General features: G+C 46.1%; 1 protein-coding gene across 1 annotated transcript in view; it reads right to left on the bottom strand.

Moving 5' to 3' along the window:
• LOC147117608 (sodium-dependent dopamine transporter-like) overlaps positions 1-14,992 on the bottom strand; it is a 237,638-nt gene that overhangs the window by 219,954 nt on the left and 2,692 nt on the right. The window contains exon 4 of the mRNA XM_085989385.1: positions 10,645-10,876. Coding sequence (XP_085845511.1) covers positions 10,645-10,876 — 232 coding nt within the window. The remainder of the gene's footprint in view (positions 1-10,644; positions 10,877-14,992) is intronic.

Below are 14,992 nucleotides of genomic sequence, written 5' to 3' on the forward strand. Positions count from 1 at the left end.
GTAATTTATAGGTCCCCTAACAGTAGCTCAACCATTGGACAGAGTATCAAACAAGAAATAATAGGAGCTTGTAACAGAGCTAATGCAATAATCATGGGGAACTTTAGACTGGGCAAATCAAATTGGCAAAGGTAGTCTGGAGGACAAGTTCATGGAATGCATTTGAGACAGTTTCCTAGAAAAATATGTCATGAAACCAACCAAGGAACAGGCTATTTTAGATCTTGTATTGTGTAATGAGGCAGGGTTAATTAGTAATTTCATAGTAACGGATCCTCTGGGGAAGAGTGATCATAATATGATAGAATTTCACATTGAGTTTGAGAGTGAAATACTTAATCCCAAAACTAAAGTCTTAAAACTCAACTAAAGCCAATTACATAAGTATGAGGGGCGAGTTGGATAAGGTAGATTGGGAAATTAGATTAAAAGGTATGATGGTAGATAAGCGGTGGCAAACATTTAAAGAAATATTCCAAAATTCCCAACGGATGCACATTCTTTTGAGGAATAAAAACTCCATGGGAAAAGTGATCCATCCATGGCTAACAAAAGAAGTTAAGGATAGTATTGTAGGAACGGAGGTTCCTATCAAAAAAACTGAGTTCAACTCAGGCAATTTAAACAATGAACTTTAATGGAACAAAACAGGTTTTAACTGGAAACTGCTGGAATACATCAACTACAGGTCTGCTCTCCTTGAGGGCTCCACGAGGACTGATCCCCTGGTCAGAAGACTGATGTCATGACGTCATCACGTTCTTCCCGCCATTGGGGCATCACGTGACTAACGGCATGACGTCATCACGTTGAAACCGTGCTGTAAAGGTAATTAGACATTGTACAGTCAAACAGTGTAATTAAAGGTACAGGCACAGACAGTAACTACATTGCTGTTAAAGGAATTATGTACAACCGCTCTGAATCCTTTGGTGGCTCCGCCACATGCGCCCCCCCAGAATTGTCGTTAACAGAAAAAGTAAGATGAGGAGGAGGTCTGACAAGTCTGTCCGATCGACTTCGATACCCTGGTAGAGGAAGTTGATGACCGGTGGTCGAGTTGGCAGTCGGTTGTGGTTGAGCAAGTGCGGCGAGCGCGGTCGAGTTGGCGGGCGGCTTTGGTTGATCTGGTGCGGCGGCTGCGGGGGGTCGGCCATGTTTGGGTGGTTGAGCGACTACAACAGGGTGGTCCAGGTCCAGGTGAGCCGGCTTCAATCGGTCCACCGAGATGTGATCCGGCTTCCCTCCGATGTCGACCGAAAAGGATTTGTCTCCTGGTTCGATGACGCGGAAAGGACCAGTGTAAGGGGGCTTGAGCGGATCCCGGTGAGCGTCGTGGCGGATGAATACATACTCCGCATTCTTCAGTCCCGGCGGCACGTAGGAGTTCTGCAAACCGTGTTTGGATGTAGGCATCGGAGCGAAGCATCTGGCCGCTTCCTGGTGGCGAACGAGTTGCTGGGAGGCGGACCATGGCTCTGTGGGAGAAGGGAGGAAATCCCCTGGTACACGGAGCGGCTGGCCATAGACGAGTTCAGCTGAAGACGATTGCAGGTTGTCTTTGGGCACCGTACGAAGACCCAAAAGGACCCATGGAAGTCTGTCTACCCATCCCGCACCTTGAAGACTGGCCCGAAGAGAGGCTTTAAGCGACCTGTGGAATCGCTCGCAAAGGCCGTTCGCCTGTGGATGATAGGCGGTGGTGCGATGAAGTTTGGTGCCGAGCCCCTGAGCCACAGCGTTCCAAGCTCCGAGGAAAATTGTAGCCCGCGGTCAGAAGAGATGTCCGCCCGTACCCCGAAACGGGCAACCCAACAGGAGATGAAAGCTCTAGCGACGTCTGCCGACGTGGTGGAAACCAAAGGAATTGCCTCTGGCCACCTAGTGGTGCGGTCCACCATGGTGAGGAGATGAGTATAACCCTGAGAAGGCGGAAGCGGCCCCACAAGGTCCACATGCATGTGGTCGAAATGACGCTCTGGAACAGCGAACGCAGCCACTGGAGCTTTAACATGATGCTGGACTTTAGCCTTCTGGCAGACGACGCAGGTATTAGCCCAGTCACGGACATCGAGGTGCATACCTTTCCAGATGAACTTCGCCGACATAAGCCGTTGTGAAGCCTTCATCCCAGGGTGCGACAACCCGTGTATGGCATCAAAAACCTTCCGGCGCCATGCGACTGGCACGATAGGTCGTGGAAAGCCCATGGAGACGTCGCAAAGGAGCGTGGCGCCTGCAGCCTGGAAAGTGACGTCGGTCGCTTGGAAGCTAGAGGGAACGGTTCTATATGATTGGACCTCAGAGCCCGAGGCCTGATCTGCAGCCATGAGGGCGTAGTCGATCCCCAGGTGCACCGCGTGGACTGTCGCACGGGAGAGGCAATCCGCCACCAGGTTGTCCTCACATGTTGAATGTCCATGGTAAATTCGGAAATGAACGTCAAGTGACATTGTTGACGAGCGGACCACGGTTCGGCGGTCTTGGCCATGGCGAACGTAAGGGGTTTGTGGTCGACAAAAGCCGTGAAGGGACGCCCTTCCAATAAGAACCGAAAATGGCGAATGGCGAGGAAAAGGGCCAGTAGCTCTCGATCGAAGGTAAGGTGCTGTACTTTTTTTCATTCTTCCGTAGTTGACGGCTGAAAAACGCCAGTGGTTGCCACGTGCCGTTGACCCACTGTTCTTGCACTGCACCGATGGCGTAGTCTGGCGCGTTGGTGGTAAGGGCGATGGTGGCACCTGGAAGTGGGTGCGCCAGCATGGTTGCATTGGTCAAAGCGCTCTTGGTGTTGCCGAATGCTTGGACTATCTCGGCTGTCCAGCTGATTGGATCCTTACCGGACTTGCCCTTGAGGGCCCCGAACAAAGGTTGCATAAGTTGAGCCGCCTTGGGGACAAAACAGTGGTAGAAGTTGACCATCCCCAGGAACTCCTGCAAGGCCTTGACTGTCGCGGCCGCGGGAAAGAGGTAACCGCTTCCACCTTCGTCATTAAGGGGACGGCGCTGTCCAATGCTATGCGGTGTCCCAGGAAATCGATCGGTTGCAGGCCGAACTGGCACTTGGCTGGGTTGATGATTAAACCGTGTTGGCTGAGGCGCATAAAGAGGGAACGCAAATGGGAGATGTGCTCCTCCTTGCTGGCACTGACGATAAGAATGTCATCAAGGTAGACGAAGATGATGCGCAGGTCTTGAAGAACGGAGTCCATTAAACGCTGGAGCGCCTGTGCTGCGTTCTTTAAGCCAAACGGCATCCGCAGGAACTCAAAGAGGCCAAAAGGGGTGATGATTGCGGTTTTCAGGATGTCTTGTGGGTGCACTGGAACCTGGGGATATCCTCGGATGAGGTCGACTTTAGAGAAGATAGAATTTCCCGCCAAATGGGCCGAGAAATCCTGGATATGCGGAATCGGGTACCGATCCGGAGTGGTGGCGTCGTTCAGGCGTCGGTAGTCACCGCATGGCCGCCAGCCGCCACCTGGTTTCGGCACAATGTGGAGAGGCGAGGACCAGGGACTATTGGATCGCCGAATGATCCCGAGCCGCTCCATCGTGTCGAACTCCGCCTTCGCAGCCGCGAGCTTGCTGGGTTCGAGCCTTCTAGCCCGCGCATAAACCGGGGAGCCAGTAGTGGTGATATGATGTTCAACACCATGCTTCGTTGCCGAAGAGGAGAAAGTGGGCCTTGTCAGCTCCGGAAACTCCCCGAGGAGCCGCATGACGTTATCCGGAGGAGGGAACGTGCAGGCAATAGAGCGCGACACGGAGGTACCGTGGTAGCATGGAATCGAGTGGAAGGTGGCCGCGTTGATCAAACGGCGGTGCCGGACATCGACGAGGAGGCTGTTGGCACACAGAAAATCCGCCCCTAGGATGGCCTGTGAGACTGTGGCTGTGACGAATTCCCAAAAGAAGCGCTGACCACCGAAACAGACTTCGACCCGCCGCTTTCGGAAAGTTCAAACTGCTGCGCCATTAGCCGCTACGAAGGAAAAACCGAGGTTCCCAGTCTGCATGTTGAGCTTCAACGCAGGTAGAATGCTGCACTGCGCCCCAGTGTCACAAAGATAACAGCGGCCCGATAGGGAATTGATGATATAAAGGAGTTTCCCCATAGATCCGACGGCCATCGCCACCACGGAGCACCCGTTAGACCCGGTCCTCCTTCGTCAGGGACGCCGCGCGCTTTGTTGGTTTTTTTTGTGCGAAAAACTGCAGGGGGAACGGCAGCATCGTGCTTTCGCGCCAAAACAGGTGTGGTAGGAGCACCAGCCCGCTGTAGGAGGAGCTGGAACCGCGTCTGTGGGGGATGGGCACCTCGTGGCCGCGCAGCACTGCTGGGATACCGTGAAAATCTTATCGGTTTCGGCCGCAAGCTCGGCGCAGTCTGTAATGTCGGATCTGGCTAGGGCAGCCTAAACCTGTTCAGGCATTTGATAGAGGAAAAGATCCCGGAAGGGGAAGCATTCCGGTTCGGCACCCAAGTGTGTGAGCATTTGGCTCATGAGCTTGGGCGGTTTGGAGTCCCCGAGGCTGGGCAGCGTGATGAGCCGGCGAGCGCGCTCCAACTTTGAGAGCCCGAAAACCTGAAGCAACCGCGCCTTAATCGCATCATACTTGCTGTCAGTAGGAGGACTACCGAGGAGGCTGATGATCCGTGATGCAGTTGCGCTGTCGAGGGCGGAGACCACGTAATAATAACGGGTCTGATCCGCGACGATGTTCCTAATGGCGAACTGGGCTCCAGCCTGGATAAACCAGGCGTCTGGTTGTTGCTCCCAGAACTGTGGCAGTTTCAGCGTGACAGTGTTCGTGTCCATGATGAATCTTCCACGAAAATTGTTCGTAGAATTCAGGGTCACCAATGTAGGAACGGAGGTTCCTATCAAAAAAACTGAGTTCGACTCAGGCAATTAAAACAATGAACTTTAATGGAACAAAACAGGTTTTAACTGGAAACCGCTGGAATACATCAACTACAGGTCTGCTCTCCTTGAGGGCTCCACGAGGACTGATCCCCTGGTCAGAAGACTGACGTCATGATGTCATCACGTTCTTCCCGCCATTGGGGCATCATGTGACTAACGGCATGACGTCATCACGTTGAAACCGCGCTGTAAAGGTAACTAGACATTGTACAGTCAAACAGTGTAATTAAAGGTACAGGCACAGACAGTAACTACATTGCTGTTAAAGGAATTATGTACAACCGCTCTGAGTCCTTTGGTGGCTCCGCCACAGTATTAGATTAAAAGAAGAGGCTTATAATGTTGTGAAGAACAGTAGTAAGCCCAAGCATTGGGAGAGCTTTAGAAACCTGCAAAGGATGATCAAAAAATTGATAAAAAGGGAAAAAATTGAATATGGGAGTAAACTAGCAAGAAATATACAAACAGATTGTAAGAGCTTTTACAAGTATGTAAAAAGGAAGAGAGTAGCAAAAGTGAGCATTGGTTCCTTAGAGGCTGAGACAGGAGAAATTATAACAGTGAATAAGGAAATGGCAGAGACTTTAAACAAATAATTTGTATCTGTCTTCACAGTAGAAGACAGAAAAAGCATACCAAAAATAGTGGGGAATCAAGGGGCTATTGAGAGTGAGGAACTTAAAGTAATTAATATCAGTGGAAAAAAAGTACTTGAGAAATTAATGGGACTGAAAGGCGACAAATCCCCCGGACCTGATGACCTACATCTTAGGGTTCTAAAAGAGGTGGCTACAGAGATAGTGGATGCATTGGTTGTGATCTTCCAAAATTCCCTAGATTCTAGAATGGTTCCAGCGGAATGAAAGTTAACAAATGTAACCCCGCTATTCAAGAAAGGAGGAAGAGAGAAAACAGGGAACTACAGGCCAGTTAGCCTGACATCAGTTGTTGGGAAAATGCTAGAATCCATTATTAAGGAAGTGGTAACAAAGCATTTACAAAATCATAACATGATTAGGCAGAGTCAACATGGTTTTATGAAAGGGAAATCGTGTTTGACAAATTTATTCAAGCTTTTTGAGAATGTAACCAGCAGGGTAGATAAAGAAGAACCAGTGGATGTAATATATTTGGATTTCCAAAAGGCATCCGATAAGATGCCACATTCAAGGCTGTTACGTAAGATCAGAGCTCATGGGATTGGGGGTAATATATTAGCATGGATAGAGGATTGGTTAAAGGACAGAAAACAGAGAGTAGGGATAAACGGGTCATTTTCATGTTGGCAGGCTGAAACTAGTGGGGTCCCGCAAGGATCAGTACTGGGGCCTCAGCTATTTACAATTTATATCAATGGCCTAGATGAAGGAACCAAATGTAATAGATCCGAGTTTGCTGATGATACAAAGCTAGGTGGGAATCAAGCTGTGAGGAGAACACAAAGAGCCACCAAAGGCTAAGCAAGTTGGGGGGGGGGGGCGGCAGTGGGCTGCCAGGAGGTGGGTTAGCTATTTAATTATTATAATAAGGCCTGAAGCCTCTACTTTAACTTGCTTTGCAGGTTTCACTGCAGGTCGCCAGGGATCCCGGGGCTCGGGATTCCCGGTGGCAGCAACGAGGCAACCTCAGCCTTGGGGAGCAATCCTTGTGGGCCAGGAGAAGCAGGAATGCTTCCTCCCGGCCCCGCAAGCTCCCCCATTATCAGCCTGGCCCTCCCTGGGGCAGGGGTTGATCTGCATCTGCTCCCCCCGGGATCAGAGCCCCCCATCCCCCCGGGCCAGAAACACCCCCCCACCCCCGGGATCGCGACTCGTCCCTGGGATCGGGGATTGAAGCCCTCCTGGAGATCGAGCTCACATCCCCCCCCCCCACCGCAAGGGTCGGGGATCGGACCCCCCCAGGCTTGGATGCCACCCCCCACCATCCTGGGCCCAGCACTTACGTTGTCCTATGGCTTCCTTCTCCGCTTTCCCCACATGACTAGAAGTCAGTCTGTCGATCAGGCTGACTTCCGGGCAGGGAACCCACCCCTGACGTCGCATGCACACTCAGTGTGCCGGGAAACCCAACCTTCCGCGTTTTCTGCCTTCTCCCGCGTACCCCTGCACCGTGCGAGTGGGATCTAGCAAAATTCAGCCCATTAACTCTGGCTCACTCTCCACTCTCCACAGATGCTGCCTGACCTGCTGAGTATTTGCAACATTTTTATTTCAGTTTTCCGGTATCCACAGTATTGTGCTTTTGAGTTGATGGGCCTATACTCTCTAAAGTTTACAAGAATGAGAGGTGATCTCATTGAAACAAGAGGGATTGACAGGGTAGATGCTGAGACGTTGTTTCCCCTGGCTGGAGAGTCTAGAACTAAAGGGCATAATCTCAGGATAAAGGGTCGGCCATTTAAGACTGAGATGAAGAGGAATTCCTTCACTCAAAGGGTTGAGAATCTTTGGAATTCTCTACCACAAAGGGCTGTGGATGCTGAATCATTGAATACAGTCAAGGCTGAGATAAATATATAAAATCTTCCTTCATGGGCCGGATCTTACTGGTAAAATAGCTGCATGTTAATGACGCACGCTGGTATTAATGTGCAAATTCGCCAGCAAGTTCAGAGGATTAAGAGATATGCGTGAGTTGTGAATCTTCAGAACTTGCTGGTCAATTTATGCCGCTCCACCTTCACACAAACGACATCTCGCCCTTAGCCTACCCATTATTTTTAAGAACTTACTGGATTTGCACATTAATTGCTCATTAAACACACCACAGAAAGTTAAGTCTGGTAATTAACACCATAAGTACCTTTTTAACAATGTGATAATTGTTAATGCAATGCTACTCAACCTCTCTGGCCCAGAAATTGAACAATTTAAACTGTGGCATCTCATTCCTTCAGGTGGTAAATTGTTCTTAGAGATTTTAAAAATAACAATTATTTTTTTTTCTTACTTTTCTTTTCTGTCCCCTTTTTTCTCTCTCTTAATCCAATATTTCTTTCCCTCTCTTTATTTCTCTCTCTGTACCTGATTTGACTCCAATTCACCCTCCTTCTCAGTCACTCCTCTGTTTTTTTCTTAACCCTTAAATCTCATTGGCTACGGGGATACACTGTTGGTCCCGGCGTTCACTGAGGTACCAGATGCCCTTGCCGTGCTGTTATCAGCTCGTACTTCCAGCAAGTTACGGCACAAAAACGTTTGAGCTGAAGGGTGCAGAAAAAAATCTAACTAACAAGGCTCGCCCAAGATCTGGCCCAATTATGTTTGTCACATTCTTACAAGCACATACGGTAGGAGGTTTAAAAACTTGCACATTTCAACTGGCCTAAATGAAATAATGAAAGCAGTTTGATTGACAATTTAGAATCACAGGATTTTTAAAAAAAATCATAGAATCATAGAAAGTTACAGCACAGAAGGAGGCCATTTCGGCCCATCATGCCCGCACCAGCCAACAAAGAGCTATCCAGCCTAATCCCACTTCCCAGCTCTTGGTCCGTAGCCCTGCAGGTTACAGCATCCCAAGTGCACATCCAAGTACTTTTTAAATGTGGTTAGGGTTTCTGCCTCTACCACCCTTTCAGGCAATAAGTTCTAGACCCCCACAACCCTCTGGATGAAGAAGTTTCCCCTCAAATCCCCTCTAAACCTTCCACCAATTACTTTAAATCTGTGCCCCTTGGTTTTTGACCCCTCTGCTAAGGGAAACAGGTCCTTTCTATCCACTTTATTTATCTATGTCCCTCATAATTCTATACACCTCAATAAGGTCTCCCCTCAGCCTCCTCTGTTCCAAGGAAAACAAACCCAGCCTATCCAGTCTTTCCTCATAGCTAAGATTCTCTACCCCCAGCAACATCCTTGTAAATCTCCTCTGTACCCTCTCTAGTGTACCATCTTTCCTGTAATATGGTGACCAGAACTGCATGCAGAACTCTAACTGAGGCCTAACTTGTGTTTTATACAGTTGAAGCATAACCCCCCAGCTCTTGTATTCTATGCCACGGCTAATAAAGGCAAGCATTCCGTATGCCTTCTTAACCACCTTATCTACCTGACCTGCTACCTTCAGGGATCTGTGGACATGCACTCCAAGGTCCCTTTGTTTCTTCAAACTACTCCGTGTCCTACCATTTAATGTGTATTTCCTTTCCTTGTTAGCCCTCCCCAAATGCATTACCTCACACTTCTCCGGATTGAATTCCATTTGCCACTGTTCTCACCACCTGACCAATTTATTGATATCTTCCTGCAGTCTGCAGCTTCCTTCTTCAGTATTAACCACACAGCCGATTTTAGTATCATCTGCAAACTTCTTAATCACACTCCCCATATTCATGTCTAGATCATTGATATATACCACAAAAAGCAAGGGACCTAGTACTGAGCCCTGCGGAACCCCACTGGAAACAGCCTTCCAGTCACAAAAACACCCATCAACCATTACCCTCTGCTTTCTGCCTCCGAGCCAGTTTTGAATCCAACTTGACACTTTGCCCTGGATCCCATGGGTTTTTAATTTTGTGACCAGTCTGCCATGTGGAACCTTATCAAAAGCCTTGCTAAAGTCCATATACACTACATCAAATGCACTACCCTCAACTACCTTCCTTGTTACCTCCTTAAAAAATTCAATCAAATTTGTCAGACACGGCTTTCCCTTAACAAATCTGTGCTGACTATCTTTGATTAATCCATGTCTTCCTAAATGAAGATTTATCCTGTCCTTCAGAATTCTTTCCAATAATTTTCCCACCACCGAGGTTAGGCTGACTGGCCTGTAATTATTCGGTCTATCCTTTTCTCCCTTTTTAAACAAGGGTACCACATTAGCAGTCCTCCAGTCCTCCGGCATCACACCTGAAGCCAGAGAGGATTGGAAAATTATGGTCAGGGCTTCTGCTATTTCCTCTTTTGCTTCGCTTAACAGCCTGGGATACATTTCATCTGGGCCTGGGGATTTATCCACTTTTAAAGCTGCTAAACTCCTTAATACTTCCTCTCTCACTATGTTTATTTCATCTAATATTTCACACTCCTCCTCCCTGATAGCAATGTCTGCTTCGCCCCTCTCCTTTGTGAAAACAGACGCAAAGTATTCATTAAGAACCCTACCGACGTCTCCCACCTTTTCTGATTGAATATTTGGCAAATCTGTGAGTTAGAGTTAGAAATTATGGGAAGTTTGGTTACAGGGAGAGTAAGGGTGAGTAGAATGGTGTATTTAAAGCTTAGAAGGAACAAGAAAGTAAAGTACAGAGGAGCAATGATCACAAAAATATTAATACAACAGGGAGCAAAAGAGAAAGAGAGAGAAAAAGGGAGTAAGAGAAAGAGAAAGAGAAAGTGAGAGAAAGAGAAAGTGAGTGAGAGAGAGAGAGAGAGAGAAAGAAATAGAAAGCAAAGAAAATTGTGATGGTAAGAGAGACAGAGAGAGATCATCTATCAGACAACAATCTTTTTCTTAACGTGCAGTGTCAGGTAGAAGGGAGTATGGTTCTTGTCAACTTTCAGTTACCTCAAACCTGGGAATTGCATCCAACCTGCTCTGTATTAAAATTATAGAGTAGCAGAAGCTATAACCTTAACTATTCCAACCAACATCAGAATCAGTGTTACAACATAATAGGATAATAGTGCCTTGAGCCAATGGTAATGCTATGAAAGGCACCACCTAATACCAGGAGCGACTGTGATAAAACTCTTCTACTTACTCGTAATATTCAGCTGCAGGATTGGTTTTGTACTCATAATATTTTGTGGATGTGTTTTGCTGGGTAAAGTTGCTGAATTCAGAGCAATTGGGGCTGTTCCAGCTGTTGTTGCAGTGGATCCAGGGCAGCTCCGTGGTAAAGGATGAGAACAGGTAATAGAGAGCCCAGGCGATGATTACATTGTAGTAGAAACCAACATACAGTGCAATCAGGATAACTGTGAAGCCAACACCTAAAACAATAGTGCAGATAACAGAGAATCAATGTCTGATGTAGCTCTTCATTGTTATTTTAAAAGTAGAATCAAGAACAATTCTTATAAAAAATGAAATTATGATGATTACCACTCATTGTACTATAGAAAAAAAGTGACTCCAAAAGTTGATAATATGGAGAATATAAGGGTGTAATGGTGATTACAAGGGTCCAATCTAACTGAGGATTTGAAATGTGTCAAGAACTGCAAGTGCATCGCTCAAGTATTTTATAAGCAGCACCTGATGCCTGAGATTAGATTGTTGTCTTGAAATCACACCAGGATATCCAGTGCATATATTTTTATAATAATATCTAAACCGCCAATTTTATGGTGATTTTATTCCATTTGGGGCCTGTTCAATGCTAACAGCAACCTCTTAGTGCAGATACTGACTGCTAGTACACTGCATGAGTGATGACACACACCAGAGAATTAACAAATGCAACAGCATTGCTGCAAGTTTATCAAGAAATGATTTGCAGTTGATTGCCAGGAATATTGTCAGTCACTATTGCTATCACATATCAGTTAATGTGTGTTGTTTAAGTTGACATTGCTTCTGATGGGGCATGAGTGTGTAATTGATTTGTGTTGTGGCTGATAAATGGCACATCAACCATATCATTTCTACCACCACAAGGATATTATGCAAATTGCACAATGCCTCAGAAAAGCTTTCTTTTTGGCCCAGGGCTAGTCTGGATGAAGTGGAATTATTTATCATTTGTTATTTATCATCTTTTCTTTCTGCTCAATCTTCTATACCAGGTCAACAGTTGCAGAAGGAAATTTGGTTGTGGTGAGCCAAAACTTTTCTATTAAACAATGTTAAATTATGATAATCTATGTGATACACAATGTAGCATAAGAACCGTAAAGACCTGAGTGATTTAAATCTAAAGACATGTGGGTCGCTTAAATGTTGTGATATAATTGGGATTACGCAGACATGGCTCCAGGGTGACCAAGGCTGGGAATTCAACATCCAGGGGTGTTCAATATTCAGGAAGGACAGGCAAAAAGGAAAAGGTGGTGGGGTAGCGTTGCTGGTTAAAGAGGAGATTAACACAATAGTAAGGAAGGATATTAACTCTGATGATGTGGAATCTGTATGGGTAGAGCTGAGAAATACTAAGGGGCAGAAAATGTTAGTGGGAGTTGTATACAGACCCCCAAACGGTAATGCTGAGGTTGGGGATGGCATTAAATGGGAAATTAGAGATGCGTGCAATAAGAGCACAGCAGTTATCATGGGTGACTTTAATCTACATATAGATTGGTCTAACCAAATTAGTAACAATGCTGTGGAAGAGGAATTCCTAGAGTGTATACGGGATGGTTTCCTGGACCAATATGTCGAGGAACCAACTAGAGATCAGGCCATCTTAGACTGGGTATTATGTAATGAAAAAGGATTAATTAGCAATCTTGTTGTGCGAGGCCCCTTGGGGAGGAGCGATCATAATATGATAGAATTCTTCATTAAGCTGGAGAGTGAAGTAGTTGATTCAGAGACTTGGGTACTGAATTTAAATAAAGGAAACTACGATGGTATGAGGTGTGAGTTGGCTAGGATGGATTGGGGAATGTTACTTAAAGGGTTGATGGTGAATAGGCAATGGCAAACATTTAAAGATCGCATGGATGAACTACAGAATTTGTTCATCCCTGTTTGGCATAAAAATAAAACAAAAAGGTGACTCAACATTGGCTAACAAGGGAAATTAGGGATAACATAAGATCCAAGGAGAGGACATATAAATTGGCCAGAAAAAGCAGCAAACCTGAGGATTGGGAGCAGTTTAGGATTCAGCAAAGGAGGACAAAGGGATTAATTAAGAGGGGGAAAATAGATTATGAGAGTAAGCTTGCAGGGAACATAAAAACTGACTGTAAAAGCTTCTATAGATATATAAAGAGAAAAAGATTGGTAAAGTCAAGTGTAGATCCCTTGCAGTCAGAATCAGGGGAATTTATAATGGAGAACAAAGACATGGCAGACCAATTAAATACATACTTTGGTTCTGTCTTCACAAAGGAGGACACAAATAAACTCCCAGAGATGTCGGGGAACATCACAGAAATCACAGAAACCCCACAGTGCAGATAGAGGCCATTTCGGCCCATCGAGCCTGCACCGACACATATCCCACCCGATCCCCGTAACCCCTACACCAACACATATCCCACCCTATCCCCGTAAGCCCACATATTTTAATCCCCCTAACACTAAGGGTCAATTTATCATAGCCAATCAACCTAACCTGCACATCTTTGGACTGTGGGAGGAAACCGGAGCACCCGGAGGAAACCCACGCAAACACGGGGAGAATGTGCAAACTCCACACAGACAGTCACCCGAGGCCGGATTCGAACCCGGGTCCCTGGCGCTGTGAGGCAACAGTGCTAACCACTATGCCACCGTGCTGCCCAATGAGAGGTCTAATGAGAGGGAGGAACTGAATGAAATCAGTATTTGTAGGGAAATGGTGTTAGGGAAATTGACGGGATTGAAGGCCGATAAATCCCCAGGGCCTGATAATCTACATCCTAGGGTACTTAAGGAAGTGGCCCTAGAAATAGTAGATGCATTGCTGGTCATCTTCCAACATTCTATAGACTCTGGAACAGTTCCCATGGATTGGAGGGTAGCTAATGTAACCCCACTATTTAAAAAAGGTGGTAGAGAAAAAATGGGGAATCATAGACCGGTAAGCCTGACATCAGTAGTGGGGAAAATGCTAGCGTCCATAATAAAAGATGTAATAAAAGATGTAATGACAGAGCACTTGGAAAACAAATGGTATGCTGGCCTTCATAGTGAGATGATTCGAGTACAGGAGCAAGGATGTCTTGCAGCAGTCGTACAGGGCCTTAGTGAGACCACACCTTGAGTATTGTGTGCAGTTTTGGTCGTCTTATCTGAGGAAGGATGTTCTTGCCATGGAGGGTGTGAAGCAAAGATTCACCAGACTGATACCTGGGATGGCAGGAATGACGTATGAAGAGAGATTGGGTCGATTAGGCTTATATTCGCCAGAGTTTAGAAGAATGAGAGGGGATCTCATTGAAACTTATAAAATTCTAACATGACTAGACAGACTAGATGGAGGAAGGCTGTTCCCGATGGCGGGGGAGTCCAGAATCAGGGGTCACAGTCTCAGGATAAGGGGTAAGCCATTTAGGACTGAGATGAGGAGGAATTTCTTCACCCAGAGAGCGGTGAACCTGTGGAATTCTCTACTACAGAAGACAGTTGAGGCCAATTCATTAAATATATTCAAGAAGGAGTTAGATATATTTCTTAAGGCTAAGGGGATCAAGGGATATGGGGAGAAAGCAGGGACTGGGTACTGAATTTGGATGATCAGCCATGATCGCATTGAATGGCGGAGCAGGCTCGAGGGGCCAAATGGCCTACTCCTGCTCCTATCTTCTATGTTTCTATGTTTTACAGTAATGTCAATAATAAATGCTAACATGTTCCTTATTAGGAAGTAATACACAGTAATATCATTGAGCAGGTCAGAATGAATGGACCAGCACCAGCATTACAAGAAGGCATTTTGACTTTGATTCCAATGCCCTCTAATAAAGCTCACCAAACAGATATTTGCATCTGGTATTTATCAAAACAGGCGCACAAAAAACTTGAAACAAAACTTTTGTAGATGTTTCTAGAGAACCAAACTAGTGAGCAAAGAAGAATAGTAATAAATATTGAATAATCCTTTTCTGACAGCTAATATTTTAAAGAATATTTTGCACCATTACATTATTGTAGGACGTCATTAGAGTCTCCCTTTGCAGGGCTTCCTGTATTGAAGAGTGCAACATAGATGGAGTGTGCACCTGCACCATGAAACAATGGATACACTGGCTGTCTCACTTGAAACACAGAGAAGGATGACAATGGGTGTAGCCAATTCCTCAGAGAAACATGTAGGGTTTTTCTAACAGATACATGCTCTGAACCAAAGTTTCTTCAGTGAGTCTTTGCTTCTCTACTGTCTGATTTATCCACAAACTGGCACACAGAATAAACAGCTCTTAAATAACTCTCTCCCTTAGAGTCTAGAACTAGGGGGC

Source organism: Somniosus microcephalus, chromosome 5, assembly GCF_052327205.1.
Source record: "Somniosus microcephalus isolate GS21.2 chromosome 5, FLI_Smic_1.0, whole genome shotgun sequence".
Lineage (NCBI taxonomy): Eukaryota > Metazoa > Chordata > Chondrichthyes > Squaliformes > Somniosidae > Somniosus > Somniosus microcephalus.